The following is a 25,961-nucleotide window of genomic DNA, read 5'->3' as shown; positions in this document are numbered from 1 at the left end:
CAGAAACTGCTTTCCGGGTTCTGGGTATGGTCTCGGGCCTGTAAGCCCACCAAGGAGGATGAAGCAGGGAGGTTGCAGCAAGTTTGAGGCCAGCCTACGTAGCCTAGGCCAACCTGAGCTAAAAAATAAATCCAAGTCTCAAGAAAGAAGGGGGAAGTCGGGCAGCGGTGGCTCACGCCTTTAAACCCTGCACCTGGGAGGCAGAGGCAGGCGGATTTCTGAGTTCGAGGCCAGCCTGGTCTACAGAGTGAGTTCCAGGACAGTCAGGGCTACACAGAGAACCCTATCTCGAAAACAAAAAAAAAAAAAAAAGAGAGAGAGAGAGAAGATTGCGTTCCCAGCAACTTGTTCACCCCGAGCATTTATGAAGCCATTACCCGTTCCCAGGACCCTGTGTGCGAACCCCGGCTTCTTGGCGAGGCACAGTGAGAACTAAGCACACAGAGACCGCGCGCCCTCTTTTCCCGCCACTGCTTTCTTCCCAGTCCCCTTTAAGAAGCAGCCCGGCGGGACTACATTTCCCAGAAGGCTTTGCCCGTGCGTTATGTAACTTTCCCTGCGAAGCGGCCTCTGGGGCAGAAGAAGGAGGTGGAGGCGACGGCGGCCGTTGCAGCGGCGTCGGCGGCGCGAGCGAAGCGGCGGGAGCCTGGGGCGGCGGCGCCCGAGGCCCATCGAGGAGCTAGAGCTGTGCATCTCGGCTCACGGCGCGGACCGGACGGGGGCGCCGACGTGCGTGCTCGTGGTTTGCCTTTTCCACGGGAGGCGGGAGTGAAAGAGAAAAAAAAAAAAAAAGGCTGAGGGCCCAGGGGGCGGGGAAGGGGGGCCGGGCCTGAATCCGGCGGGGAGGCCGAGCCCGAGGCCGGACTGGCGGCTCGCGCGCCCGTCCCCGGGCACAGCGGAGCGAACGTGGGCGGTGGGTGCGCAGCGGGGGCACCTGGCGGCGCTCCGGGGGGCGCCATGGCGTCCGTGCAAGCGTCCCGCCGCCAGTGGTGCTACCTGTGCGACCTGCCCAAGATGCCGTGGGCCATGGTGTGGGACTTCAGCGAGGCCGTGTGCCGCGGGTGCGTGAATTTCGAGGGCGCGGACCGCATCGAGCTGCTCATCGACGCCGCCCGCCAGCTCAAGCGCAGCCACGTGCTCCCTGAGGGCCGATCGCCGGGACCCCCGGCTCTCAAGCACCCGACCTCCAAGGACCTAGCCTCCTCGGGCTCCCAGGGCTCCCAGTTGCCACCCCCGCAGGCCCAGGCGCAGCCATCGGGGACCGGAGGTAGCGTCTCGGGCCCGGACCGCTATGACAGGGCTACTTCGTCCAGCCGCCTGGCGCTGCCGTCGCCGGCTTTGGAGTACACCCTGGGGTCCCGCCTGGCCAACGGGCTGGGCCGCGAGGAGGCCGTGGCGGAAGGGGCACGCAGGGCTTTGCTTGGCTCCATCCCCAGCTTGATGCCCCCCGGGCTGCTGGCAGCTGCAGTGTCTGGCCTCGGAGGCCGAGCTCTGACGCTGGCACCTGGCTTAAGCCCCGCGCGTCCACTTTTCGGCTCCGATTTCGAGAAGGAGAAGCAGCAGAGGAATGCGGACTGCTTGGCGGAACTGAACGAGGCCATGCGGGGCCGGGCGGAGGAGTGGCATGGGCGTCCCAAGGCTGTTAGGGAACAGCTCCTGGCGCTGTCCGCCTGTGCCCCTTTCAATGTCCGATTCAAGAAGGACCACGGGCTGGTGGGGCGGGTGTTCGCCTTTGATGCCACTGCCCGCCCTCCCGGCTATGAGTTTGAGCTGAAGCTCTTCACCGAATACCCATGTGGTTCTGGCAATGTGTACGCGGGGGTCCTTGCTGTGGCCCGCCAGATGTTTCATGATGCTCTCCGAGAGCCGGGGAAGGCCCTGGCGTCTTCCGGCTTCAAGTACCTCGAATATGAACGACGCCACGGCTCAGGGGAATGGCGCCAGTTAGGAGAGCTGCTCACAGATGGCGTCCGAAGCTTCCGAGAGCCTGCTCCTGCGGAGGCGCTACCCCAGCAGTACCCAGAACCGGCCCCTGCTGCCCTGTGTGGCCCACCGCCGAGAGCCCCGTCCCGGAACCTTGCACCCACGCCACGCCGTCGCAAAGCATCCCCTGAGCCCGAGGGCGAGACGCCTGGGAAGATGACCACGGAGGAGCAGCAACAGCGGCACTGGGTGGCACCAGGCGGTCCATACTCCACAGAGACCCCTGGTGTACCCTCGCCTATTGCTGCCCTCAAGAATGTGGCTGAGGCTCTGGGCCACTCACCCAAGGACCCTGGTGGGGGTGGAGGCTCTGTCCGTGCAGGGGGTGCTAGCCCGGCAGCTTCCTCCACGACCCAACCACCAACCCCGCATCGTTTGGTGGCGCGCAATGGGGAGGCAGAAGTCAGTCCCACGGCCGGAGCTGAAGCTGTCAGCGGGGGTGGTAGCGGCACAGGGGCGACCCCTGGAGCCCCCTTGTGCTGTACCCTGTGCAGAGAAAGGCTGGAAGACACCCACTTCGTGCAGTGTCCCTCTGTACCTGGACACAAGTTCTGCTTTCCTTGCTCCCGAGAGTTCATCAAGGCGCAGGGCCCAGCGGGAGAGGTGTACTGCCCCAGCGGAGACAAATGTCCGCTGGTGGGTTCCTCTGTCCCCTGGGCCTTCATGCAGGGCGAGATCGCTACTATTCTTGCTGGTGACATCAAGGTCAAGAAAGAAAGGGACCCCTAGGCTGCCACTGCCATCACGCTGCCCCCCCCACCATCCACCGCAACCGCGGATAAGTTATTCCCTACCCCATCCAACCCAGCACCCCTAACCTATGTATAGACCCTTTCCTCTGCCCAGACGGGCCCCCTGGGGTAGATACATTGTGGGTGGGGGGAGAGAGCTTGTGGCTCCGGTCAGAGCGGGTGTTTGGAGTTCCTGGGTCCCTCCTGTCTTTCTCCTTTCTTGGCTTGGCTTTCCTGCTGTTGGTAGCTGGGTAAGAGGTACCCCGCTTGTCCTTGAGAAGGGACCTCCTGAGAACTCGCTCTTTATAAACGAAGCAAAAGCATTTTATTGTTCCCCTCTCCCACCCTTTTCCTCCTTCAATAAACTGAGAGATGGGTTGGTTTTTTTTTTTTTCCCTCCCTTCTTGGGTCCCTTTAGTTTTCTAAGATGCTGCGCCCCCTTCGGGATTGTACTTGTCCTGCGAGAGGGAGGACTTGTGCGTTGTGACCACTAGGTGGTGCCTTTGTCCAGTGGGCGGCTGTTTGTAGTGTACCTTTGCTATGATCTGATTAAAAGGTGTAGTCGAGGCCTGTTTTGCAGACGGTGGTACTGAGATTCTGACAGGGCTCGGCTCCTGCACGGCGATGACAAACAAACTTGGGAATAGGTTTGCACTACAGCTGCCACTCAGAATGCAGAGACCTCAGAAGAGGGAAAGGAAGCGGGAGGCTTTCTAGAGGTAGTTTACTTGAAGATATTTCTAGGGGAACTGTCCAAGGAGAGAGTAAGTTGAACCCTCCTGGGCCCCTGACTCAAGGACCTTAGTGGGGGTGGAGGCTCTGTCCGCGCAGGGGATGCTAGCCCGGCAGCTTCCTCCATGACCCAACCACCAACCCAGCATCTTTGGTGATGCGCAATGGGGAGGCAGAAGTCAGTCCCCCAGGAAGCAGGATGATGCCTGCTTGCTTCCTATAGTGCCCGAGAGATGGACACACCTGAGAAACCCGAACTGGGCTCATGCCCTTCATCTGGGGACAGTGGCTCTCACCCTAGAACACCTAGGAGCTGAGTAAAAGGCTGCCCCCCGCCGCGGCTGCTTCTGATGTGTATGCGGCCTTGTCCCGCACCTGGCCCCGGGTGACTGATCATTAACCAGGATTTCCTGCTCGCTGGCGTCATGGGGCGGGGTCTGGGGCCTAGGTAGGCTGCGGCAAAACAGGGGTTAAAAAGGAGAGGGCTGCTCCAGGAATCATGTCCTGGTCCTCACTTGAGACCCTGACTCGGGAATGGAGATTCCGGGAAGGCATACGATGCTGTGCCAGTGGGGCTGTTGAGCGGGGCTAGGGCACTGAGACCCAGGGGCGTGCCTGATCTCCTTCCCAGGTGTCTGCTCACTACCTGTGTGCCCCGCATTCGCCTAAAGACACATATCGCCCAGCTATCTGCAGGACCCTGAGTAATGCTTCCCCCACCCCAGTTGTGAGCACATACGTGCACAGCCAACCCAACCCCGGCACCACCAGCCCAGGCTCAGGGCAGGGCTGGGAAAACTGTCCCTGATTAAACACACCGGGTGATAAACAGGAGCAGGGGTGGTGCTGGATAGAGCACCCCTCCCTCAGAAGTCTCCCCGGTCCAGGGATGCAGACCCAAGCACCCTTTCTCCCCCTCCCCCTAAATCCACCTGGCCACCGTGCTCCAGGAAGGGCTCACAGCTGTGGAAGACACCTGGTCCTTTAAGAGCAGCTGGTAGGTGGGGGTGGGGGGTAGGGGAGTCACCCCAGCCTAGCTGCTGTGTATTTTAGATAGAGGTTGGGTTAACTATTAACAAAACAGACAGCATGACCTGTGTGGGTGTTGGGGGGGGGGGCTGGGTCAGTTCCCCTTCCCCCAGTGCCCAGATGGGGTTAGGGTGGAAGGATTTGGGGACCAGAGTATGCAGAAAGACTTAAGAAGTACGCTGCAGAGGCATCTTGTAAAATGTGAGAAACCACAGAAGGAAGAGAGGAGCAAGAGGCCAGTTGGTGAGGGCTGGGAGTGGGCTCAGTGGGGGAGCTCTTGCCTGGACACCAGTGAAGGCCTGAGTGTGTGACTTAGGGTCCACCAGTAAAGAGCCAGGGGCGTGGCTCAGTGGTAGAGCCCCTGCCTAGAAGCCCCCAGTGAGGGGCTGGGGGTGTGGCTCAGTGGTAGAGCCCCGCCTAGAATCCCCCAGTGAGGGGCTGGGGGTGTGGCTCAGTGGGAATGCCCCTGCCTAAGTATCTGGGAGGCCATGGGTTCCATCCTCAACACCACAAAAGCTTTTATTTTTTTTAATTTATGTCCATTGCTGTTTTATCTACATGTATGTCTGTGTGACGATGTCAGATCCCCTGCCACGTGGGTGTTGGGAATTAAACCTGGGTCCTCTGGAAGAACAGCCAGTGCCCTCAACCCCTGAGTCACTTTTTTTTTTTTTTTTTATTCACTGAGCCAGAGGCAGGGAAAACAGAAGTGAGTTTAACGGAGACCTGTCCACAAAGGTTGCAAAACGGGACGTCCAGGCTGGGAGACAGAGTGAGTCCCACAGTTCCAGCACTCAGGACACTGAGGCAGGAAAATGAACACAAGGTGCAGGCTGGACTGGGCTGCATGGAAACAGCCCATCTCAGCAGGCAAACAAAGATGGAGAGAAAGAGAACACAGGTGAAGGAGAACGAAGATTTAACGTGCACTGTGAGCCCCCTGAGGTGATGGTCAGGGCTGTTACAACTGTACCCACAGCATCACCCAGCCCAGGGCTAGGATTCTTAACCCTCAGTAAAAGTGTCTCAGGCACCGTGGGGTGACAAGTCCCAGGTCAGATGCTACAGTTTAGAGTTGTGAATGCAGCCTCTGTTCCCAGAAACGACTGAATGAGACATGGACCCTTAAACTAAGGCAGCCACAAGACCTCAAGGCATAAGAAAAGGCCAGGCAAAGGGATTGCACGTTGCTACTTTGGAAAGGATTCGGTGAGAACCAAAGGAAAGAAAGCGTGTCAAAACCGGGCGGTGGTGGCACACACCTGTAATCCTAGCACTGGGAGGCAGAGGCAGGCGGATTTCTGAGTTCGAGGCCAGCCTGGTCTACAGAGTGAGTTTCAGGACAGCCAGGGCTACACAGAGAAACCCTGTCACAAACAAACAAAAAAGGATCTTAGGACAACCACGGACAACTGATGCAGACAGACAGCAGCGTGGGGAAGTGCTGTCCCATCCACAACTTTCTCCACCGGAAAAGCCTTCCAGGCCCTGGAAAGGGATTCTGGGTCCCCCTGTCTGCCTGCCCATGCCCTGCCCACTCACACCTTGGGCAGAGAGGAAGCTGGCAGGTCCCCACAGGAACCTTCAGGGGGGTGAGTAGAGGCGGGTAGCCAGAACGAAAAGAGGAGCGTTGAGCAGGCGGACAGCGGCGGCGGCCGCACAAAGGCCCCAGTGTCTGCCCCTCCTGCCCCTCCAGATATAAATAAGATGTGCATATACCTTTTTATATATACCAGCGGGCTGGGGCAGGGCTGGGGGAGGGGGCACTCTGTCCTCAAAGGGCCAAGGCACGGCACAATCTGCCACTGTGACCAAGGCTTGAGCCGACTGAGAAGGTGGTGAAAAGCAGCTAGAGCCCAGAGCTGGGAAATGACACAGTAAAGTGATCCTGAAGGTGGGGACACATCTGAGAGACAAACTGGGCTAGCAGAAGGGAAGGATGGAGAAAGACCGGCAACTCAATCAAGAGCCAGAGGCAGGGAAAGCCAGAGACACAGACACACAGGCAACAGGAAGCAGGTACAGAAAGGTACCAAGAGATTAAAATACAGGAGCACGGGTGTGGTGGCCTGTCTCCCCAGCGCCCGGGAGGTGAAGTTAGGAGGAACAAGAGAGAGTTCAGAGTCAGCCTTGGCAAAAGTGAGCTTGAGAGCAGCCTGGGCTACATATCTCAAAAATAAAATAGGCTAGGCACAGAGTCCCCTTGGCAGAGTGTTTGTCGAGTGTGCAAGCAGTGCTGGGGCCAGTACACAACCCTCACGAGCTGGGCATGGCGGCTCATGCCAGCAATGGCAGCAACAAAAAGGTAGAAACAGGAGGACGGGGCATCCAGGGCCACCCTTGGCTACAGAGAGAACTGCAGGCTAGTGTGGCCTACATGAGATCCTAGAGCCAGGGTTCTCGGCCTATGGCTTGTGACCCCTGGGGGGGGGTCGAATGACCTTTCACAGGAGTCACCTAAGGTCAGCTGCACATCAGATATTTCCATGACAACATCTGCATCTAAATATCAGATATTTACATGGCAGTAGTGAAATTATAGTTATGAAGTGACAGTGAAATTATTTTATTACAGTTGGGGGGTCACCACAGTATAAGGGGTCACAGCATTAGAAAGGTTGAGAACCACTACCCCAGAGAGAGACAGACAGGCAGACAGACAGACAAATAAAGGGACAGCCCAGGCTGAGGCCAAGACTGGGCCTGTGAGTCCAGGGTGTCCGTGGGCTGTGATCCAGCTGGGCTGGGAGCAGCCCTGAGAGAAAGGAGCAGAGGTGACGGAGGTGCCCTGGGCCTCCAGATCCTCCTGTTTACCTGAGGCAGGCATGGCAAACGCGGCCAGCCTGGACCACAGCAGCCAGGGTAGGCTGGGCTGGGCCGCAGTCCTGGCACCAGTGGGCCCCGACACGCCCACCTGCGGCCTGAGTGGGGAGTGACACACACAGTGGCCCCAGGGTAGATGGTGACACATTCGTGGACAGACACAGTGACGCACAGTGACCAATATAGGCAGACGTGCGAGCTGGAGGGACAGAGACATGGTGTGACACACAGAGGAGTGACACAGAAAGGTGCCCAGTGACAGACAGTGGCCAAGGTAAAGATGTGTATGACAAACACAACCAGAGCACACACTCACAACTACATACACTCACATACATACACACACACTCGGACACATACATATACATACACACACGCATACACTCACACACATACACACACGTACATGCACACATTCACATACACACACACACACCTGTGAACTTTTGTGGGTGAGGGTCCCACCATACCAAATTATGGCAGCGAGTGGGGGGCTATTCTCTACAACAGTGGAGGTCCAGGGCACTGAGTCAGCCAGACGGCCTTTCTGGGACCCCCACCCCCACACACACAATAGTTGTGTGACCTTGACCGAGTCAAGCCAGCACTGGACCTTAGTTTTTGCCCGTAATAAAGTGAGGGGCCCACTCATTACTTGTCAAGTTTTCTTGTTTTTTTAAGAGACAGACATACTGTGTAGCTATGTAGCCCAGGTTGGCCCCCAAACACTCCTGCCTATGCTTCCTGAGTGCTGAGACCACAGATGTGGGTTATAGGCCCAACAGCGGGGGCCACTTCTACATCATCACCTCACCTCAAATCGTCCCGAGTGTATAGCCCCTTGTTCAAGCTGGGACCCAGGCCCCCTAGCCTCAGTTTCCCACCCACAGGTTTTCCTTAAACTATGTCACATCAACCCCACAGCTAAGCTCTCTCTCTCTGTTCCCATGCCTCCCCCCATCCCAACGACCCGTCCCTCACCGTATCCTGTCTGTCCATGAGTCTGATGGTGGTACTTTTCCACGTTGGACACCAGCCGACTGTCCCTGGGGGGCGGGGGGTCACACCTGCCCACGCCAGGCGAGGCGGGGCAAGCTGGTAGCCACCAGAAACCCCGACAGATGGCCCCACCCTCCCCTAAGGACCCTACAACAGCCTGCTTCTCAGGCCACCTGAGGTCCCCAGTGGGGCGGCCTGAGGCCCGAGCCTGGGGACAGGAAGCCCCAGGCCTGGCTCCCTGAAAGCCCCTTTCAACCCGGCCTCCTCCCGCCACCACCGACTCCTCCTGCGGAATAATATTTGGGCTGTTGGCCCGGGGTGGGGGGGGCAGATCCGGAGGCTGCCGGGGAGAAGCCAGAAACCGCAGGGCTTCCTGCCTCGGGCCGGCGACCCCCAGGCCCGGGGGAGGGCGGGACCCGGGGAGACTGAGGGCCTTTCTCTCGGCCCCAGTTGTTTTTTCCAGGAACCGGGAGGAATTCCCCAGGACAGCCAGCCTGGTGGGACGGCTGACAACTGGGAGCCAGCAAGGCAGGGGCGGGGGTGACACGCGGCCCAGGCAAGGCGGGACTGCGACAGAAATAGAGGGACCCGCCTGCCAGGCGGCAGGTAGAGGCGGAAACTCTGAACCGGGAGAGGGAGGCGGGAGAAGACAGCCAAGGAGGGCCCGGGTGTGGGTGACTAGAAAGACGGACAGTGGACCTAGCGCCACAGGTGAGCCGTTCCTTAGCATACTCCAGTTGCTGGGTTCCAGTCCCAGCAATGAATGCACCAGAAGAAATCAGTATAGAGCAGGTGTGCACCCCTGTAATCGTCACAAGAAGGCAGAGGCAGGGGGATTGTGGTGAGTTTGAGCACCCCAGAATATGAGACACTCTCTCTCCCTCTCTGTCTCTCTCTCTCTGTCTCTCTCTCTCTCTCTTACATGCACACACACACACACACACACACACACCCCTTCGAGTGTTGCATTCTTTTCTCTTCTTCCCAAATCGAATAGCCTATAGTTTCTGTAGCCTTAGAGCTCCAGGTGTGTGTGTGTGTGTGTGTGTGTGTCTACAAGGCGGGGGAGGGGCGATGGCCTTGGTCACTGCAAAGCCACCTCCCCCCTGGCTGCTCTGGCCCCACTACTGCGGGGGCTGCTATCTATGAACAAACTGTCCTTGGGGTCAGGGACAACAAAGAGCCAAAGGTCACATTGCTGCTTCCCCCTCCCCCGCCCTTCCCCCACAGAGGCCACCAGCTCCCTGGGACGGGAAGAAGGCACAGAGAAACACACATTTAGGTGTTTGAGCCTCACGGGGTCCACCAAGAAAAAAGACACTAAGAGACAGAGATGGTGCCTTTTTAATGGCCAAACACAGGCAGTATCCCATGCCCCAGACAAGAACTTGACCTCAGTAGGAGCTCCCTACACCCACACTAGTTTTCTCAGGGACAGGGTGGGGGATGGGCTTCAGAGAAAAGTCACTGGTGTGCTCACCTCTACCCGGCACCCAACACCCACCAAGGAGAAGGTGACGACGGGCCTGTGGTGATGATCTCGGTGCCCAAAAGCATGCCGAGAGATGTCACCTTGCCAATAAGGTGACCTTCCATGCATCCAGAATGTCAAAAAAGACCCCGTGTGAGATGGTGACCAACCTGGCATCTCCTGTACCAAGAAGTCTGCCAAAAAGGGGGGGGGGAGAAAAAGAAAAAAGATGATCCCAGGATCAAACGGGCTGACACAGAGTGCTGTCACACACTCAAAAGGTCAATCAAGATGTCCATCACAGCATCCAAAGGGCCAAACAGTAAGTCATCCAACATCAAGACGATCGGGTACCCAGTGGCTCAGTCACCCAATGGCTTCACCTAGTACGGCAGCTTCCACGTACACAGCCTAACTGCCTTCACAATATGTCCACGGCCACTTCTGCAACACTCCCAAATGCATCCGCCCTCACAGTACCCCAACCCTGGGCCCACCAGAGTCCATGGCAGCTACCACAGTAGCCAGTGGGTCATATCACAGTAATAGGCCAAATAAAAAGTTAATTAACGGGACAAGCGAAGTGTAACCAGAAAGATCAGAGCCCGAGAACCTGGCGTGTCACAGCTAACGCTCATCACCGCTTTCCCAATTGCGCTGCTAGGACGCATTAAGCAGAGAGCGGGAATAGAGGCTTTGGTAATAGACACCAGGCTCCCCGCTCTCAGCCCCGTAGCCCCCAAACCCCACATCCAGTTTGGAAGGTGTTGATGTCTGTTCTGACATCAGGTTGTTGATAGAGAAAGGGTGGTTGAAGTTGTAGGGCGCATCCAACTTCAGTTCCCCCGGAAGCTCCAGGCCGGTGAAATACTGTGTGGACGAAGAGGGTGAGGCGCCGCAGTCCAGAACCCCCACATCTTCCCCACTCTGGGCCTCGGGCTCAGACGGTGTAGGCTGCGGCTGAGCCGGGGAGGTGACTGCAGTGGCAGCTGCGGCGGTGGCAGAAGTGGCCGACCCCGCTGTACCACTCCTGCTGGCGGATGTGGCGCCCGTTCCTTTCTTTGCCTTCTCCTCCAGCTTGAAGCGCTTCTGACGGCGGAGATAGCAGCCGTTCTCAAACATGTTCCCAGAGCTGGGATGCAAGGCCCAGTAGGAGCCTTTGCCCGGCTTGTCTGGGGAGCGCGCCACCTTGACGAAGCAGTCATTGAAGGACAGCGAATGGCGGATGGAGTTCTGCCAACGTTGCTGGTTCTCCCGGTAATACGGGAAGAGGTCCATGATCCATTGGTAGATTTCACTCAGGGTCAGCATCTTGCCTGGCGCCTGCTGAATAGCCATGGTTATGAGAGAGATGTAGGAATATGGTGGTTTGGCGTGGGCCAGGGGCCGCCGGTACCCCTTTGCCATCTCTTTTCCATGTACAAGCCCGGGCCCTGGGGCTCCATACCCGGAAGCACTGCCTGTGGCACCACCCGTGCCCAAGCCTGGGAAGGTGGGCCCCAGGGGTGCGGTGGGGGCTGGGGGTGTCAGGGCTCCTGTAGGCAGCGGGGAGGCCTGAAGCCCTCCGGGAGGGTAGGGAGAGCTGAGTGGGTTCAAGGTCATGTAGGAGTTGAGAGGCGCCATGGTGGGCACGGGGTTCACCGGAGAATACACCTGGAGGGAGAGACAGAGCAAAGCATCAGGGGGTTCGCACTCTACTCCTCAGCAAAGGGGCTCTCGATACAGGTCTACCTGGTTTCAGAGATAGTCTCAGCTAACCCAAGCTAGCCTCAGACTACGTAATCCAAGGATGACGCTGAATTCCTGATCGGTCTCCATCTTCCAGCGGCTGGGTATAAAGGCGTGGGCTGGCATGCCCGGCTCACCTTTCTGTCTAACCTTTTCCATGAGGCGCATCCACGTCTCCCCAGAGGTAGCTACTTTCCCGAGTCTTGTCACTCTTGGGCTTTGTTCCCTTCCACACCTTCAAGGCCATGTTTGAGCACAGTTTTCAGTATCTTAGACTCTCTGAAACCTTTTTAGGGTATCCACCAGGCTAATGACATTTCCTTTTTTTTTTTTTTTTTTTTTTTTTTTTTTTTGACTTTTTGTAATTTTGAGACAGACAAGGTCTTACCATGTAGACCAGGCTGGCCTCAAACTCATAAATCTGTCTGCTTCTGCCGCCTCCCAAGTGCTGGGAGTAAAGGCTGTGCTACCAGTGCCCAGGAAGGGCATTTTCAAAATCACACTTAAGTATCAGTTCTACCAGGTACAGGTACAGGCCTGTAATCCCAGCCATGTGGGAGGCTAATGACCACAAGTTATAAGTTCAAGGCCAGCCTGGGTTTCAGAGACTTCTAGGACAGCCTGACAACTTATTGGGTTAGTGTCACAAAATAATAAAAAGAAGGACTAGGGAGATTTGGCCCAGTGGTAGAGCCCTGCCTAGAATCCCCCAATGAGGGGCTGGGGACGTTGACTCAGTGATACAGCCCATGCCTAGGATCCCCCAGTGAGGGGCTGGGGGCGTGGCTCAGTGGTAGAGCCCCGCCTAGAATCCCCCAGTGAGGGGCTGGGGGCATGGCTCAGTGGTAGACTGCTTACCTAGCATACAGGAAGCCCCTGATTCACTCTCCAGTAAATCAAAAGAGAAAGATTTTCGCCAACCTTTTGTACCCTCTTTCTTAAGAGGTTTCTACAAGTTTCTCATCGATCTGCAACATCTGCTATTGCAACAGACCAAAGGTCTGCCACCTGCTCATGCCCTGCCTGGTGTGTGGCAAACGTGGGGACAGCGTCCCTATTCCCATTAAGCTCTGTTTATTTATTTGTTTGTGTTTGAGACAAAGCCTCACTATGCAGCTCGCGTCGCTCTCAAACTCACTATGCCCTCTAAACAGATTCTGAGCCGCCTCAGCTACACTGGTAAACGAGTGTCTCTTTAAATCAGGCCAGCAGATGGCTCGGTGGGTGGAGGTGCTCGGCGCCAAGCCTGACAACACGGGTTCGATCCTCGGGCCCCCACGTGCTGGAAGGAGACAACCAGCTCTTGACAGTTGTCTTCTGCTGGCCACATAAGAGCCGTGGTGCTTGTGTGATCATATACATATGCAACAAATAATAAATAAGTGCAAATAAATAAGGTTTTAAACATTAATGCATTTGTAAAATTTAAGTTTTACTTTTGAATACAATAATTATCAATAGATATATCCCAGATCAAAAGAAACTACTGGGCGATGGTGGCACACGCCTTTAATCCCAGCGCTTGGGAGGCAGAGGCAGGCGGATTTTTGAGTTCGAGGCCAGCCTGGTCTACAGAGTGAGTTCCAGGACAGCCAGGGCTACACAGAGAAACCCTGCCTCGAAAAAAACCAAAAAAAAAAAAAAAAAAAAAAAAAAAAAAGACTATCTGAAACAAAACAAGCAAAAAAAACCAAACCAACCAAACAAACAAACAAACAAAAAACACTATAAATAGGGTCTGTAATTTTTTTTTTCCTTTTTGGGGGGTAAGTGTTGTTTCTCAGACAGGGTCTCTCTGTATAGACCAGGCTGGCCTCGAACTCATGGAGCTCCGCCTGCCTCTGCCTCCCGAATGCTGGGATAAAAGGCGTGTGCCACCCCTGACCAGCTTCTTCAACACTTTTTTTTTTTTTTTTTTTTTTGGTTTTTTGGTTTTTTGGATTTGGTTTTCCTGAGACAGGGTTTCTCTGTGTAGCCCTGGCTGTCCTGGAACTCACTCTGTACACCAGGGTGGCCTCAAACTCAGAAATCCGCCTGCTTCTGCCTCCCAAGTACTGGGATTAAAGGCATGTGCCTGCACGCCCACCTTGCTCTTCTGTTTAGATTTGTTTTACATTGTTTTGCCTGGGTGCATGTGTATACACCATGTGAGTGCCTGTGGCCGTGGAAGCCAGAAGAGGGCGCCAGATCTCCTTCCCTGCAATCTCCAAGTGCGTTTGTCTTCCAATCTCCAAGTGCGTTTGCGTGGGATACTCCCCCCAACACACACACACACACACACACACACACAAATACTCAAGCACACACATGCATATAAACCCATGCACAAATGTGCACATGCACACCCAAAGAAACATTCACAGACACACACATACAAGCACATGCAAACACACTTTCCTTCTTATAAATAAATGAAACAAAATTTAAAGACCTTGAAAAACATTTAAGGATGTGTCCCATTTTCAGAACTGTTCATATAGGGGAACACGTACCTCTCAGCTCAGTGAGACGTGGCACACACTCCTGTGCCTTCCTGAATCACTCTCAGGCTCACCTGGGGGCTCACACCTGTGATCCTTTTGCTCTAGATCCAGGGGCAGGAGGACCCACGGGCACTGAGGAACAATCTGGCTTAGGCATTAAAATAGATTTTCTGATAATAAATCAGCATCTGGGGGCTGGAGAGATGGCTCAGCGGTTAAGAGCACTGACTGCTCTTCCAAAGGTACTGAGTTCAAATTCCAGCAACCACATGGCAGCTCACAACTGTGTGTGATAATATCTGACACCCTCTTCTGGTGTGTCTGAAGACAGCTACAGTGTACTTAGATATATTAATAAATCTTTTTTAAAAAGGTCAACATCTTTATAAGTTTTAGCTGGTCTAGAGGGTTTTATTTAACCCCCTTTTTAAAGTCAGGGTCTTGCAATGGAGCTCATGCTGGCCTCTAGTCCTTCTGTAGAAGCCTCAGCCTCCCTAGTGCTTGGACTACAGGTATGGACCACCATACTGGACCTTAGCAGGCATTCATACACCAGCCACTGTGCCAGGGACTGACCAAAGCATTTCCCAGGTACTGTCTCTAATTCTACCAACCTAAGAGTGTGTGCTGTTAATACAGTGATACTGTTTTGTGGTTAATGCTGAGGCTTGAATTCCAGAAATACACATACTAGGCGGGGCTCTCCCACTGAGCCCCGCCCCCAGCCCCTCACTGGGGGATTCTAGGCGGGGCTCTCCCACTGAGCCACGCCCCCAGCTCCTCATTGGGGGATTCTAGGCGGGGCTCTCCCACTGAACCACGCCTCCAGCTCCTCATTGGGGGATTCTAGGCAGGGGCTCTCCCACTGAGCCACGCCCCCAGCCCCTCACTGGGGGATTCTAGGCAGGGGCTCTAACACTGAGCCACGCCCTAGCCCCTCACTGGGGGATTCTAGGCAGGGGCTCTAACACTGAGCCACGCCCTAGCCCCTCCCTGGGGGATTCTAGGCAGGGGCTTGAGAGGTGTTTATTTTGTTTTTGTTTTTATCAAGACAGGGTTTCTCTGTGTAGCCCTGGCTATCCTGGAACTCACTCTGTAGACCAGGCTGGCCTCAAACTCAAGAAATCTGCCTGCCTCTGCCTCCCAAGTGCTGGGATTAAAGGTGTGCACCACTTGAGAGGTGTTGTGATACTCATTTTACAGCTGAGTCAGCTATGGCCCAGAGAAGTTGTCAGGGGAAGAGGAAGAATTCTGGTAGTGTAGAACCTGGGCCCTACCAATGTCCAGGACCATGCAATGAAAGCTGTGGTCAAGACGGCCAGACATGTCCACCCTTGTAGAGCTGACCATCTTGTCGGGAGTCAGTCATCTGATAACGGAAAACACTAAGCACATCAGATGTTTCTTCTTTCTAGATATGCCTGCCCTGTCCACCCACTGTCCTCCCTCTTGCCTGCCTCCTCCTAGGTGGGGTCTCAGGGCACTGGAGGGGACCTTAGACTGGTGGTGACTGACTGGAAACCACCTAATTCCTGGTTTTCTGCCACTGCAAGCATTAGCTGGACATCCAGAGAACAATGTCACAGGCAGGTGACAAGACAAACACCCTCACCAGTCGTCTCTCCAGGTAGCTCACTTCTCCTTTCCTTTGACAAGAGTGTCATGCAGCCCAGGCTAGCCTTGAGCTAACCTCAAACTTGGGATTTCTGAAGCTACCTCCAAGAGCAGACATTACAAGCACGGGCCAGCACGGTTGGTTTCTTCAGTCCTGAGGACCGAAGCCAGGGCTGCCTGCGTGCCAAGCAAGCAAACGTGCTCCAGCCTTCGTCCCAGGGAGCTTTATTTATTTATTTATAAATTTATTATATGTAGGTAACTGTATCTGTATGTGGATATCTGCACCTGAGTGTGGGTTCTGGGGAAGCCCAGAATAGGTTTCAGACTGTCTGGATGGAGAGTTACAGGCAGTAACTGCCTACAGGACCTGCTCAGTGTGGATGCTGGGACTCGAACTCAGGGCCCACAGAGCAGCAAGGTACTCTTAACCCCTGAGCGCCTGCGCTCTCCCTCTCAGCCGGTGTTGCCACCACACAGGGCTCTGTTAGCCTTTCTGTTTGTTCTCTCACGGTCTTCCTCCCTCCTCTCCCGCCCTCCTTCTGACACAGGATCTCATGCTGTACTGCCCTGGCTGCCTTCAACTGTGTGGCAATTCCCCAGCCTCCCCGTCCCTAGTGCTGGGATTAAAGGTGTTTACCCCCCACCCCCCACTGAGTCCGGACCCTAACTCTGACCCTCCATCTCCCCACTGTCTCCCTCCCTCGCCCAGCGCTGGCTTCTCAGTCCCCCCTCCATGGCACGCTGTCCCTCCCTTCCCCCACTCCCCTTGCCTGTCCGTCCCTCCCTTCCCCCACTCCCCCTGTCTGCAGCACAGCTCAGTAATTCTCTGTATCGCCATCTCACCAGGAGCCCGCTTCCTCAGCTCCTCCATGCTCTGGTCTTCCCACCCTGGTAGGCGCCCCCTTTTCGGAGGGTAAAGTGTGGCCTCAGGGGGATCCTCAGAGTCTCTTAACCCCCTGGCACTCCACTTCTCCAACCTTAGGACACCTGGGCTTTCCTTTTCTGGCTCCCCACCCACCCGGAAGTCCTTCTTGAGGTCTGACCTCAAGCACTCCAGCTGCTCTCATCCACCCTAGGCTCTCCCACGCCCCGTGGCAGGGATGAACCCCTGACGTCCGGGTCTGAACCGGATCTCCCCTCCCTCAGGGTGCGGCTGAGAATGGGGGGAAGCCCTCAGGGGACCTGCCTCCTCACCTGGGAGGCTGGAATTTCTCCCTATGCCATTTCCTTATTATTTCTGGAGAAGTGTGTGCTAGTGTGCAGAGCGGGAGCCGGGTGGCCTTGCGGTTGCAGAGCCAAGCTGTGACCCCAGGACGCTGCAAGGCGCCTCCCTGCCCAGCTCTGCAACGGGCATGGGGCAGAGCGGAGCTGTTGGGGCAACTGAGGTGCCTGGGGTCCCCTGGGCTTACCCCGGCATGCACACTTTACAAGAGTCGACTAGACAGAGTAAGACACAAAGTATCAACCTCCCCACCAGGTCCCCCCACGCCCCCAGCAGAAGCTATTAGCAGACAAGAAAATGTTGCGGTTTGTTGTTTGTGTTTTTGTTTTGTGGGGCAGTCTTGTCCATTAGTCCCAGAGGAATGTAGCTCACCCCTAGTTCTCAGGAGCTAGGCGGGCTCTCCTGCGAGCAGGTGCTGCTGGTGCAGGGGTGCCCTGCCAGGGGAAGTTAGGGGCGCCTGCAGACCTCAGCTCCAGACCTTTCCATGATTTCCTTCTGTGGATACTTCCAAAGTTCCGTCTACGCTTGCTCGCCTAACTGCCCCTCCCCGAGGTCTCATTCTGTAGGTTAAACTGGCTACGCAGTCCGCAGTCCACCTAAAACTAGTCATCCTGCCGCCTCAGCTCCCCATGCTAGATTTACAGGCAGGCAAAGCCACAGCTGCTCTGTCAGTTTCTGTCAGAGACAGACACTGTCTCCTCACCTGGGGGTTGGGAAGGTCAGACTTGTAGTCGGCTCTCCTAAATCCAATGCTCAAACTCTGAGAACCTTCACATAGCACCCTGGCCTCTGCCTTTTCCTACTGAGTCACCAGCACCTCCAGCCCCCTCCCTTTCCACCTCTCCACACTCCCAGCTCCTTCCCGGTCGGCTCTGCCCCACCTCACACCTCCCCAGACCCAGGCCAGGCCCCTCCCGGGCGCCTCGCCAACCCCAAGCCCGGCTAACCCCTAGGGATCCAGGAGTCCAACTCTGAGACGCGACTTGGAAATACAGACCCTAGGCACCTCCCTCGACCGCTAAAGCTCGACTTGTTAGAGGGCCCAAGCATCCCAACACCTCACCTGCACCTAAGTCACCTACGTTAGGAGCCTAGGGCTCCAGAACCTCAGGCCCTTCTCCCCACCATCGCAATATGGATTACGGGGTGCATGAGCACGCGGACAAACGGGGGTTAGACGTGAAGAGGGACTTTCTGTTTTTTGGGGTGAGGGGATTAAAGTAAGTCTAGCAGTCACTCGATGGCGTCCAATCTGAAGCGAGCCCCTGCGCAGGGTCGGGGGAGGGATGGCTGAGTCCCTCCACACAGATGTGGATCCCCGTGGCTTTTGATCTTCCAAGGCTGACGTCATCCGAGGGCTAGTCTACCTAAGCCACCTGTTACATTAGATTCCTCAAAAGGCCCCGCGACCACCCCGCTTCCGCCCCTACCTTAGCTCCTCGGCTCCTCTTGACCCCTGAGCCTCACTTCTGACCCCAGCCGCCCCGAGTCTCCAACCCTGAATTCCGCCACAGCCTTCTCCTCACTGCCCTCTTGGTCCCCGCGTTTCTCCTCTCCACTCCAGGACTCGGTCCCGAGGTCCCCCAGCGCTGCCGCTCTGCCCCAGGGCTCCGGTTCCCACCTCCGATGCGAGTGTTCATTTGATCAGCACCTCTCGAGGGTGACCTCGAGGTTTCATTGAGAACTTTTCCTTCCGCTGGAAGCCAGCCATCGCATGGACCTGCTGTCTAAAAGCCTTCTCCCCGACTCCCACGCCTGGTGTCCCCACCTGGGCCACGCCACAGCCCCCGCCTGCGTGTAAGCTCGCGCCCCACACCTGCCCCCGTTTCCCGCCCCGCCATCCCCGCGGACACACCTCGCCCGCCTCCGGGTAGTAGCTCCACTCGGCCAGGTCGTGGGCCTCCATCTTCACAGAGCCCAGCATCCCCCGGGCCTGCGCCCCCACAAGCCCGGGCTGCGGCGCCCCTGGGGGGACCGAGCTCTTCCGCCTCCCTGCGGGCACTAGCCCCGAGCTCCGACCTGAGGCTCGCAGCCCGGGAGTCCCGCTGGCCCAGGCGCCTGGGGAGGCAGCCACTTTTTATAGCCGGGACACCCCCCCCCGGCCCGCCCCGGGCTCCCCTCCCGCCTCCCCGAGGGCGGCGCGCTCGGATTGGGGCGCCCCCTGCGGGATCGCAAGGAGAGAGACCTCAGGCACCGGGAGCCTCGGTCCTGGCACCTGGAAGCTAGCGATGGATGAAGAGTGGGGGGCTAGAAGGAGAGCCACACCCTGCTGATCCCAAATGCCCTAGAGCCGCAACGCGGGAGCCGGGGAATCTTTCTGCCTCCAGGTGTTTCATCATCTCCACCTAAGAGAGGGAAAGTCTAGAACCCTGCATGTCCTCCACGAAAGAAAGGAGGCTGACAGAGCTCAGGATTCCACAAGTCCCTAGACGACACCGTAAGTAGCCCGCAGAGATTCTTGAGACCACATTCCCATTGAACAGACGGGAAGACTGAGGCTTTTGACGACTGCAAATGTTGCAGGCTCCGTACAGGGTCAGGGTCGGCGGTGGAAAGGCTCATGGATTCTGCTTAGACCCCATTAAGGCACCAGATCTCCTCCAAGACCCTGAGACTCTACTCAACAGCACTCTCCACCCTAACGTCAGCCAGCCGTCTAGAGAGATGGACTCCGGACCGCTGGGAACTCCATTTCCCAGAAGCCCCCGTTCCTATTTCCGTCCGGCGCCTGCGCGGCGCGGACTACATTTCCCAGAAGGCATGGCGCTCGAAGGCCGGAAATGGCGGCCGCCCCGGTGGATACCCGGGGAGGACGGGCGGCTGCCGACGCGGCACGCCTTAGGGGCGGGGACGGGCCGCGGTGCCGGACTCCATTTCCCGGCGGCCCTACTAGTGCAGCGCCTGCGCTGTGTCACGGCGGCGGGCGGAAGATGGCGGCGGCAGCGTCTGTGGAGAGGCGCTGCTGAGGGGGCGCGAGGGGCACGGAGGCCGGAGCCGCGGTGAGCGGGTGGCGGCGTGAGGTCCTGGGGTGAGGGGAGGAGGGGCGCTGGCCAGGCTGGGGCGCGAGCGTTGGGGAGGGCCTCGGTGAGGGCCGGGAGCAGCGGGGTCGCGGGCCCTGCTTCTTCCCACACTGCCCAGGACCCTTCCTTGCCTTCCTCGGCTTCCAGGCCCCCGCCCGGGGCCAAAGTTCCACCGTGGGCCGCAGACCTCCGCGGCCCCCAGTCTGCGTCTGCGTCCCGGCGCATCCCAGCTCGGCACGCCGCCGCCACGACTGCCCTGGCGTCTTCCCTCCTCGGGGCGTTTGCACAGGCTGTCCCTTCCAATCCCCGCCCTCGGAACGCGCAGTTATCCTCCGGCCTTGGGGTTGGGGGGTCGGCACCCCGCGTCGCCTCCCCTGCGAAGCCTCCGTTTCCCTCCCCCCTTCCCCGGATCCGCCTGCTGAAGGCTCCCATAGGTCCCGGTGCCTCCTCTCCTCGTCGCGTGGGGCCGAGCTTGTTATCTGGGATTTACTGGGGTGCCGTCTGAGGATGCCCCTGGCCCTGAGCTCTGTGTGAGAGGACGCGGGGTGTCTTGGTGCCTGCCGCCCAGCACAGCCAGCGCGCAGCACACGCTGGCCTTGCTCAGGTGATGCTCGATGAATGAATGAAAAAACCAAAGCATTCCGAGATCCACTCCTCAGGGTAACGGGAGGGTGGTTGCACTTCTGGCGGGAGGGGCAGTCCACTGTTGAGCACACCCTCAGAGAGGCAGGGTTGGTGTTTCTGACAGCCAGACTGCAAACATCCCAGCCGATCTTCAGTGGGAAAATTCTGGCAGAAATCACTAATTACATTTACAAAACAAAATGATCTGCAATTGTAGAAAGAAAGGAAGGAGAAAAATAGACTGAGCTCCACTATTTATTAAAAGAAAAAAAAAAGTGAAATAGAGAATAGTCTGTGCACAAGTTGACAGCCTGTCTTGGAAGTTCACATACATGGATTCAGCCAATCTTAGGTTGAAATATTCAGGAAAATGGTTTACACTGACCATTTGTAGACTTTAAAATTCCCTCAACAATACACTGTTTACATAATATGTTGGATTGGGTATTTTAGGTCAGCTGGAGGTGACTTAAGCCAGGGTTGATGGCACAGACCTGTAGTTTAGCTAGTTAAGAGCCTGGGGCAGGAGGATTACAGGGTTTAGGCCTTGCCTGGACTTCAGAGTGAGTTTACTGGCAGTCTGGGCAACTTAGGGAAACCCTGTCTCCAAGACAGCCAGCAAACAGTGCTGGGACGCGGTGCACTGGCAGAGCACTTCCGGGCCTCAGGAGTCCCGGGTCCCTTATCCAGCACAGCCTTAGAGGTGATTTTAAAAGTATGCCAGGCCTGGAGGTGGTGGCGCACGCCTGTAATCCCAGCACTCGAGAGGCAGAGGCAGGTGGATTTCTGAGTTCAAGGCCAGCCTGGTCTACACAGAGAAACCCTGTCTTAGAAAAAACCAAAAAACAAACAAAAAGTAAGCCAGAAGGTGTGTCTGGCACATGAACTCTGCTCTTTCGTTTGTGGTAATGTGGTGCTGGGGATGGAGCCGAGGGGCTTTGTGCTTATTAAACAACTGGATACCAAGTGACTATGTGCCCAGCCCCTGCATGGGGTACCACCGCCCCCAGGTCTCTTTGTACCCTTGGTTGTCCTGGAACTCACTTGGCAGACCAAGCTGGCCTTGAACTTGTAGAGACCTGTCTGCCTCTGCCTCCCAGGTACTAGGATTAAAGGTGTCTGCCAGATGCACCTGGCTGGCTGGCTGCCTTTCTTTTTCTTTTTTTTCTTTCTTTCTTTCTTTCTTTCTTTCTTTCTTTCTTTCTTTCTTTCTTTCTTTTTTTTTCCTTTTTTATTTTTGGTTTTTCAAGACAGGGTTTCTCTGTGTAGTCCTGGCTGTCCTGGAACTCACTCTGTAGACTAGGCTGGCCTCGAACTCAGAAATCCGCCTGCTTCTGCCTCCCAGGTGCTGGGATTAAAGGTGTGTACCACCACTGCCTGGCAAGTAAGTCTGTCTGTCTGTCTGTCTTCATTCCTTCTTTTCTTTCTTTTCCTTCCCTCTTTTTTCTTTTCTTTTCTTTCTTTTTCCTTTCTTTTCTTTTTCTCTCTCTTTTCCTCTTTCCCTCCCTCCTTTCCTTCCTTCCTTCCTTCCTTCCTTCCTTCCTTCCTTCCTTCCTTCCTTTCTTTCTTCTTTCGTGGCTCCAGATGTTTTCAAACCAAGAGCTTCTTACCTCTGCCCAGAGTGCTGGGATTAAAGGGGTATGCCACCCTATCTGACCAAACAGTGCTGTTTTAATTTCCAGACTGAATTTTGGTAAGAAGGGGTCCTGGGGTCAATTTCTGATACTGATGGGCAGCTGAACATTCATTTTTACTAATTAAAAGAAGAAGAAAAGCGAAAAAGAGAAATAGGAATATATACTCAAGACAAAAGGAAACCCAGAAGATTAAAGAGAAAGGGGGGTTTGCCGGCTCTTGGTGTGTCTTCCAGAAGAAGGGTGGGAAGTGCCTTATGTTCTGGTCCTGGGAGCAGCGTGGTGGGCCGTGACAGAATGAGCAGACCCAAGGCATGGCAATGGTCAGACAACTAAAGTAGTACAGTGGATATGGTGTGTGTGTGTGTGTGTGTGTGTGTGTGTGTGTGTGTGTGTGTGTGGCCTCACTAAGGAGGTCCCCTTCTGGGGGCAGAAGAGGTCAGCTGACTGCAAGGTGGCCAGAGGGAGTGTAGCCTTGAGGGCAGGGCTGTGGCTGTGGCCCTGACTCTAAGCCTACACATCTTGCTCAAAATGTTATGATTCTTTAAAAAGATAAAACTTAGCCAGACCAGTGGCTCATGCCCTGTTCAGCAGCACTGGGAGGCAGAGGTAGGCAGATCTCTGAGCTTGACGCCAGCCTGTTCTCCACAGGGTTCATAATCCACCTAGACCCACCAAATGACCGGAGCTTTACAGAAAAAAAATCCTGGCAATAAACGTTCTGTTTGCATGTGATGTCTAACAGGGGTGTTGCTATTTAGTTTATAGGTTAATTCCATTTAAAGTTAGTTACCTTCCTTGGAGGTGGTGGCTTGGGCCTTCAATCCAAGCGCTTGGCAGCTGGGTCTCCTGAGTTCAAGGCCAGCCTTGGCTATAGAACATGCTCTAAAACAGGGGCTATGCAAAGAAACCTTGTCTCGAAAAAACAAAAAAGCAAAACCAAACAAAAAATAACAAAACCTTAGTTACCAGCAATATTGTCGTTTAGATTTTCAGTTGCACCATTTATATTTAAGAGTAAGCTGTTTTTTTAAATTTAAGTTTTATGTTAACTTTACATATATGGGCAATTGCTTCTGTTTATGTCTCTGCACCAAGTGTATGTGGAGGCTAGACCAGGATGTCACATTCCCCTAGGTCTAGAGTTAGAATTTTGAGCTGTCCTCTGGGTGCTGAGGATTAACAAACTCAGGTTCTCTGGAAGAGCAGGCAGTGGCTTTTACCAGTTGAGCCGACTCTCCTCAGTTCTGCCTTTTACAGCCCTTTCAGTTTAGCCTTTTTCTCTTCTTTACTCTGCATCTAGCTCAGTGTGATCCTCCTGCGTCAGCCTCCTGAGTGTTTATACCATCTGAGCATTATACCATCTGGTTTTAGTTTTTTTATGTAACAGATCTTTCCCTCCCCTTTCCCCTTCCTCTCTCTCTTTCTCCTTTCCCCCACTCCTTCCCTCTCCCCCTCTGGTCCTCTCCCCCCCCCCCCAGCTGTGGAAATCCCCATTGCTCACAAAACCCCTGTGTTGTCACTGTAGAGGTTTTCCATGCTCCTTTCTCTTCTCTCTTGAAACAGGGTCTTGCTTAGCTGCCCAGCTGACTTAGACCTCACAATTCTCCTGCCTCAGACTCCCAAGAGTGTTAAGACTACAGGTGTGTGCACCTGCCTGGGTCTCCTATCAATTCCTTCTCGCAGCTGTGCCATCTGTTGGCTTGTTTGTTTATCCCAGTGTCAGGCTTGGGTCCCTTGGGCCTTGCACTGCTGTGCAGAGCTTGCAAAGGGCCCTTCAGCATGGAGTGTGGGTAGTCTTTGCAGCCTAGCTCCCTGGTTTTGTTTTTTGGTTTTGTTTTGTGTGTGTGTGTGTGTGTGTGTGTTTCAGGGTTTCTCTGTGTATCCCTGGCTGTCCTAGAACTCACTCTGTAGACCAGGCTGGCCTTGAACTCAGAAATCTGCCTGCCTCTGCCTCCCAAGTGCTGGGATTACAGGCGTGCGCCACCACACCGGGCTCCTGTCTGTTTAAGAACACTTAGTTGGATTATGCTGCTTGCTGGGAACAGTAATGCCAGATGTGGTGCCTTGTCTCTGAGTCATTTCATGATTTTGTCAGTATGATTTTGTGATAATTGTGTAGAAGTTCCGATTTCTCCCTTTTCACAGGAGGAGCAGCTTAAGGATGCTGCCTTGTAATGAGTCTTTTTCCTTCCTTCTTTCCTCCTTTCTTTTCTGAGACAGTATTATGTAGCACTGTCCAGTTTTGAACTCACTGTGTAACTGAGGCTGGCCTTGAACTCCTGATGTTTCTACCTACATGAATCTTGAAAACCTTGAGATGAAAGGCATGTAGCACCACACCTGGTTATAGAGTAGCCTTTTTTCCCCTTTTTGAGATGAGGTGGGCGTGTGGCTATGCCTGTAACTCCAGCTCTTGGGAGGCACTGGACAGGAGGAGTGGCGTTGACGGCCATCTTTGGCTACCAGCCCAACCCTGCATTATAGGAAAAAGAGTAGTGGCCATGGAGTGTGTACCCTATCTGTCCATGGGCTGAGCCCATGCTATCCTGGAGGACGGAGGAGCAGGGCAGGGAAACTCACCAGCTTCTATTCCAGGGAGAACCTGACAGCAGTCATGGCAAGCAGCAGCGGGGACAGTGTCACTCGCCGGAGTGTGGCATTACAGTTTTTCACACAAGAAGAAGGGCCAGGCATTGATGGCATGAGCACTTCTGAGAGGGTGAGTGTGGTTGCGGGAGCTGCTGGAGGTGGGGAAGTGTGGCTCCTGCCTTCAAGTGATGTGATGTGTCCAGACAGCAGGGGACAGGACGACTTCAGGGGTTGACCTGGGCCGGCAAGACCAGGCGTGACTCCTGGGTCTTCTATCCTTCCAGGTGGTAGATCTCCTGAACCAGGCTGCACTGATCACCAATGACTCAAAGATCACAGTGCTCAAGCAGGTGAGGCTGGGATAAGGGGCGGGGCCACTGAGGGAAGATGCTAGCACCTGCAGTCTCGTCCTGCACGCATTCATGCCTGCACACACACACACACACACACTCGTATGCCTGGGATGCACGCATACATGCCTGCACTCACATTCACCTGTGACGTTCTCAGATCATGCCTGCACATGCACACTCGTTCATAGCCTGTGCCCCAGAGTGCAGTGCTGTGCTCAGTCAGTGCTTCTCAAGATACAGGCCGGGGTCGCAGTGGGAAGGTGCCACAGCGCAGCGGACCTCAGAGTTTACAGACTGAGTCTGAGGCCACTCTGTGACCACCGGCAGACCTGTGCCTGTCATTGTTGCCTTTCCTCTTTGTGATGAGCAGGGTGGACAGACAGTGATGACCTAGAGTGGGCTGTCGTACAGAAAGAATTAGAGGGGCCGTCAGGAAGGGTGTGAAGGGGACATCAGAGCCAGCTGCAGAGGAAGAGAAGATGTAAAGTATCACCAGACCCAGCCAGAGCACCAAAGCGCCAAAGCCGAAGTAGAGAAGGACAGGGGTCCTTGGGCAAGACGAGAGGAGAGCTCATTGGATAGGGTGGAGGCACAGCTTAGTGACAGAGTCCTGCGGAGAGACCGCGGCAAGGGGCTGGGGACACAGCTCACATAGGGGCTTCGCTTGTTTATCAAGCATCAAAGCCTTGGGTTCTTTGAAGTGCCATGAAGACAAACTATACATTAGAGACTGGAGGACCACACTGCCTGGGTTGGGACCCTAGTGAGGTCTACGTGGTCAGCATGTGGCCAAGAGCAGCAGGTCCTTGCCGAGCAGCACAGTGGGTGCTGAGGATGGGTGATTGTGCGGTGCTTTCCTGGCAGTACTTGGAGTTGTACCATTGAGATCTTGACCCAGCTTCGGGTTTCCAGAGGAATGG

At 55.4% G+C, this 25,961-nt stretch overlaps 3 protein-coding genes across 4 annotated transcripts in view; 2 read left to right on the top strand and 1 right to left on the bottom strand.

Annotated features, from left to right (window-relative positions):
- The first annotated feature begins 408 nt into the window (after window positions 1-408).
- On the top strand, window positions 409-3,280 carry Irf2bp1 (interferon regulatory factor 2 binding protein 1). Its single transcript, XM_052171961.1, has one exon. The coding sequence runs from the start codon at window positions 958-960 to the stop codon at window positions 2,710-2,712; it is 1,755 nt and encodes a 584-aa protein (XP_052027921.1). The 5' UTR covers window positions 409-957; the 3' UTR covers window positions 2,713-3,280.
- Window positions 3,281-9,637: 6,357 nt separating this feature from the next.
- Window positions 9,638-18,871, bottom strand: Foxa3 (forkhead box A3). Its single transcript, XM_052180996.1, has 2 exons — window positions 18,674-18,871; window positions 9,638-11,421 (listed from the first exon to the last, which is right to left on the bottom strand). Exons 1-2 carry the CDS (start codon window positions 18,740-18,742, stop codon window positions 10,429-10,431), a joined length of 1,062 nt encoding a protein of 353 aa, XP_052036956.1. The 5' UTR covers window positions 18,743-18,871; the 3' UTR covers window positions 9,638-10,428.
- A 798-nt stretch (window positions 18,872-19,669) lies between these two features.
- Window positions 19,670-25,961, top strand: part of Sympk (symplekin scaffold protein) — a 30,112-nt gene continuing 23,820 nt past the window's right edge. The window contains exons 1-3 of one of the 2 annotated variants that reach the window (XM_052171960.1): window positions 19,670-19,817; window positions 24,695-24,818; window positions 24,973-25,038. In XM_052171960.1, coding sequence (XP_052027920.1) covers window positions 24,714-24,818; window positions 24,973-25,038 — 171 coding nt within the window. In that variant the 5' untranslated portion in view covers window positions 19,670-19,817; window positions 24,695-24,713. Of the gene's footprint in view, window positions 19,818-23,720; window positions 23,740-24,694; window positions 24,819-24,972; window positions 25,039-25,961 lie in introns of those variants that run through there. The other variant, XM_052171959.1, reaches the window with a different exon arrangement.

This window comes from Apodemus sylvaticus, chromosome 1 (genome assembly GCF_947179515.1).
Source record: "Apodemus sylvaticus chromosome 1, mApoSyl1.1, whole genome shotgun sequence".
Taxonomy (NCBI): domain Eukaryota; kingdom Metazoa; phylum Chordata; class Mammalia; order Rodentia; family Muridae; genus Apodemus; species Apodemus sylvaticus.
This window is presented reverse-complemented; position numbering and strand designations above follow the sequence as displayed.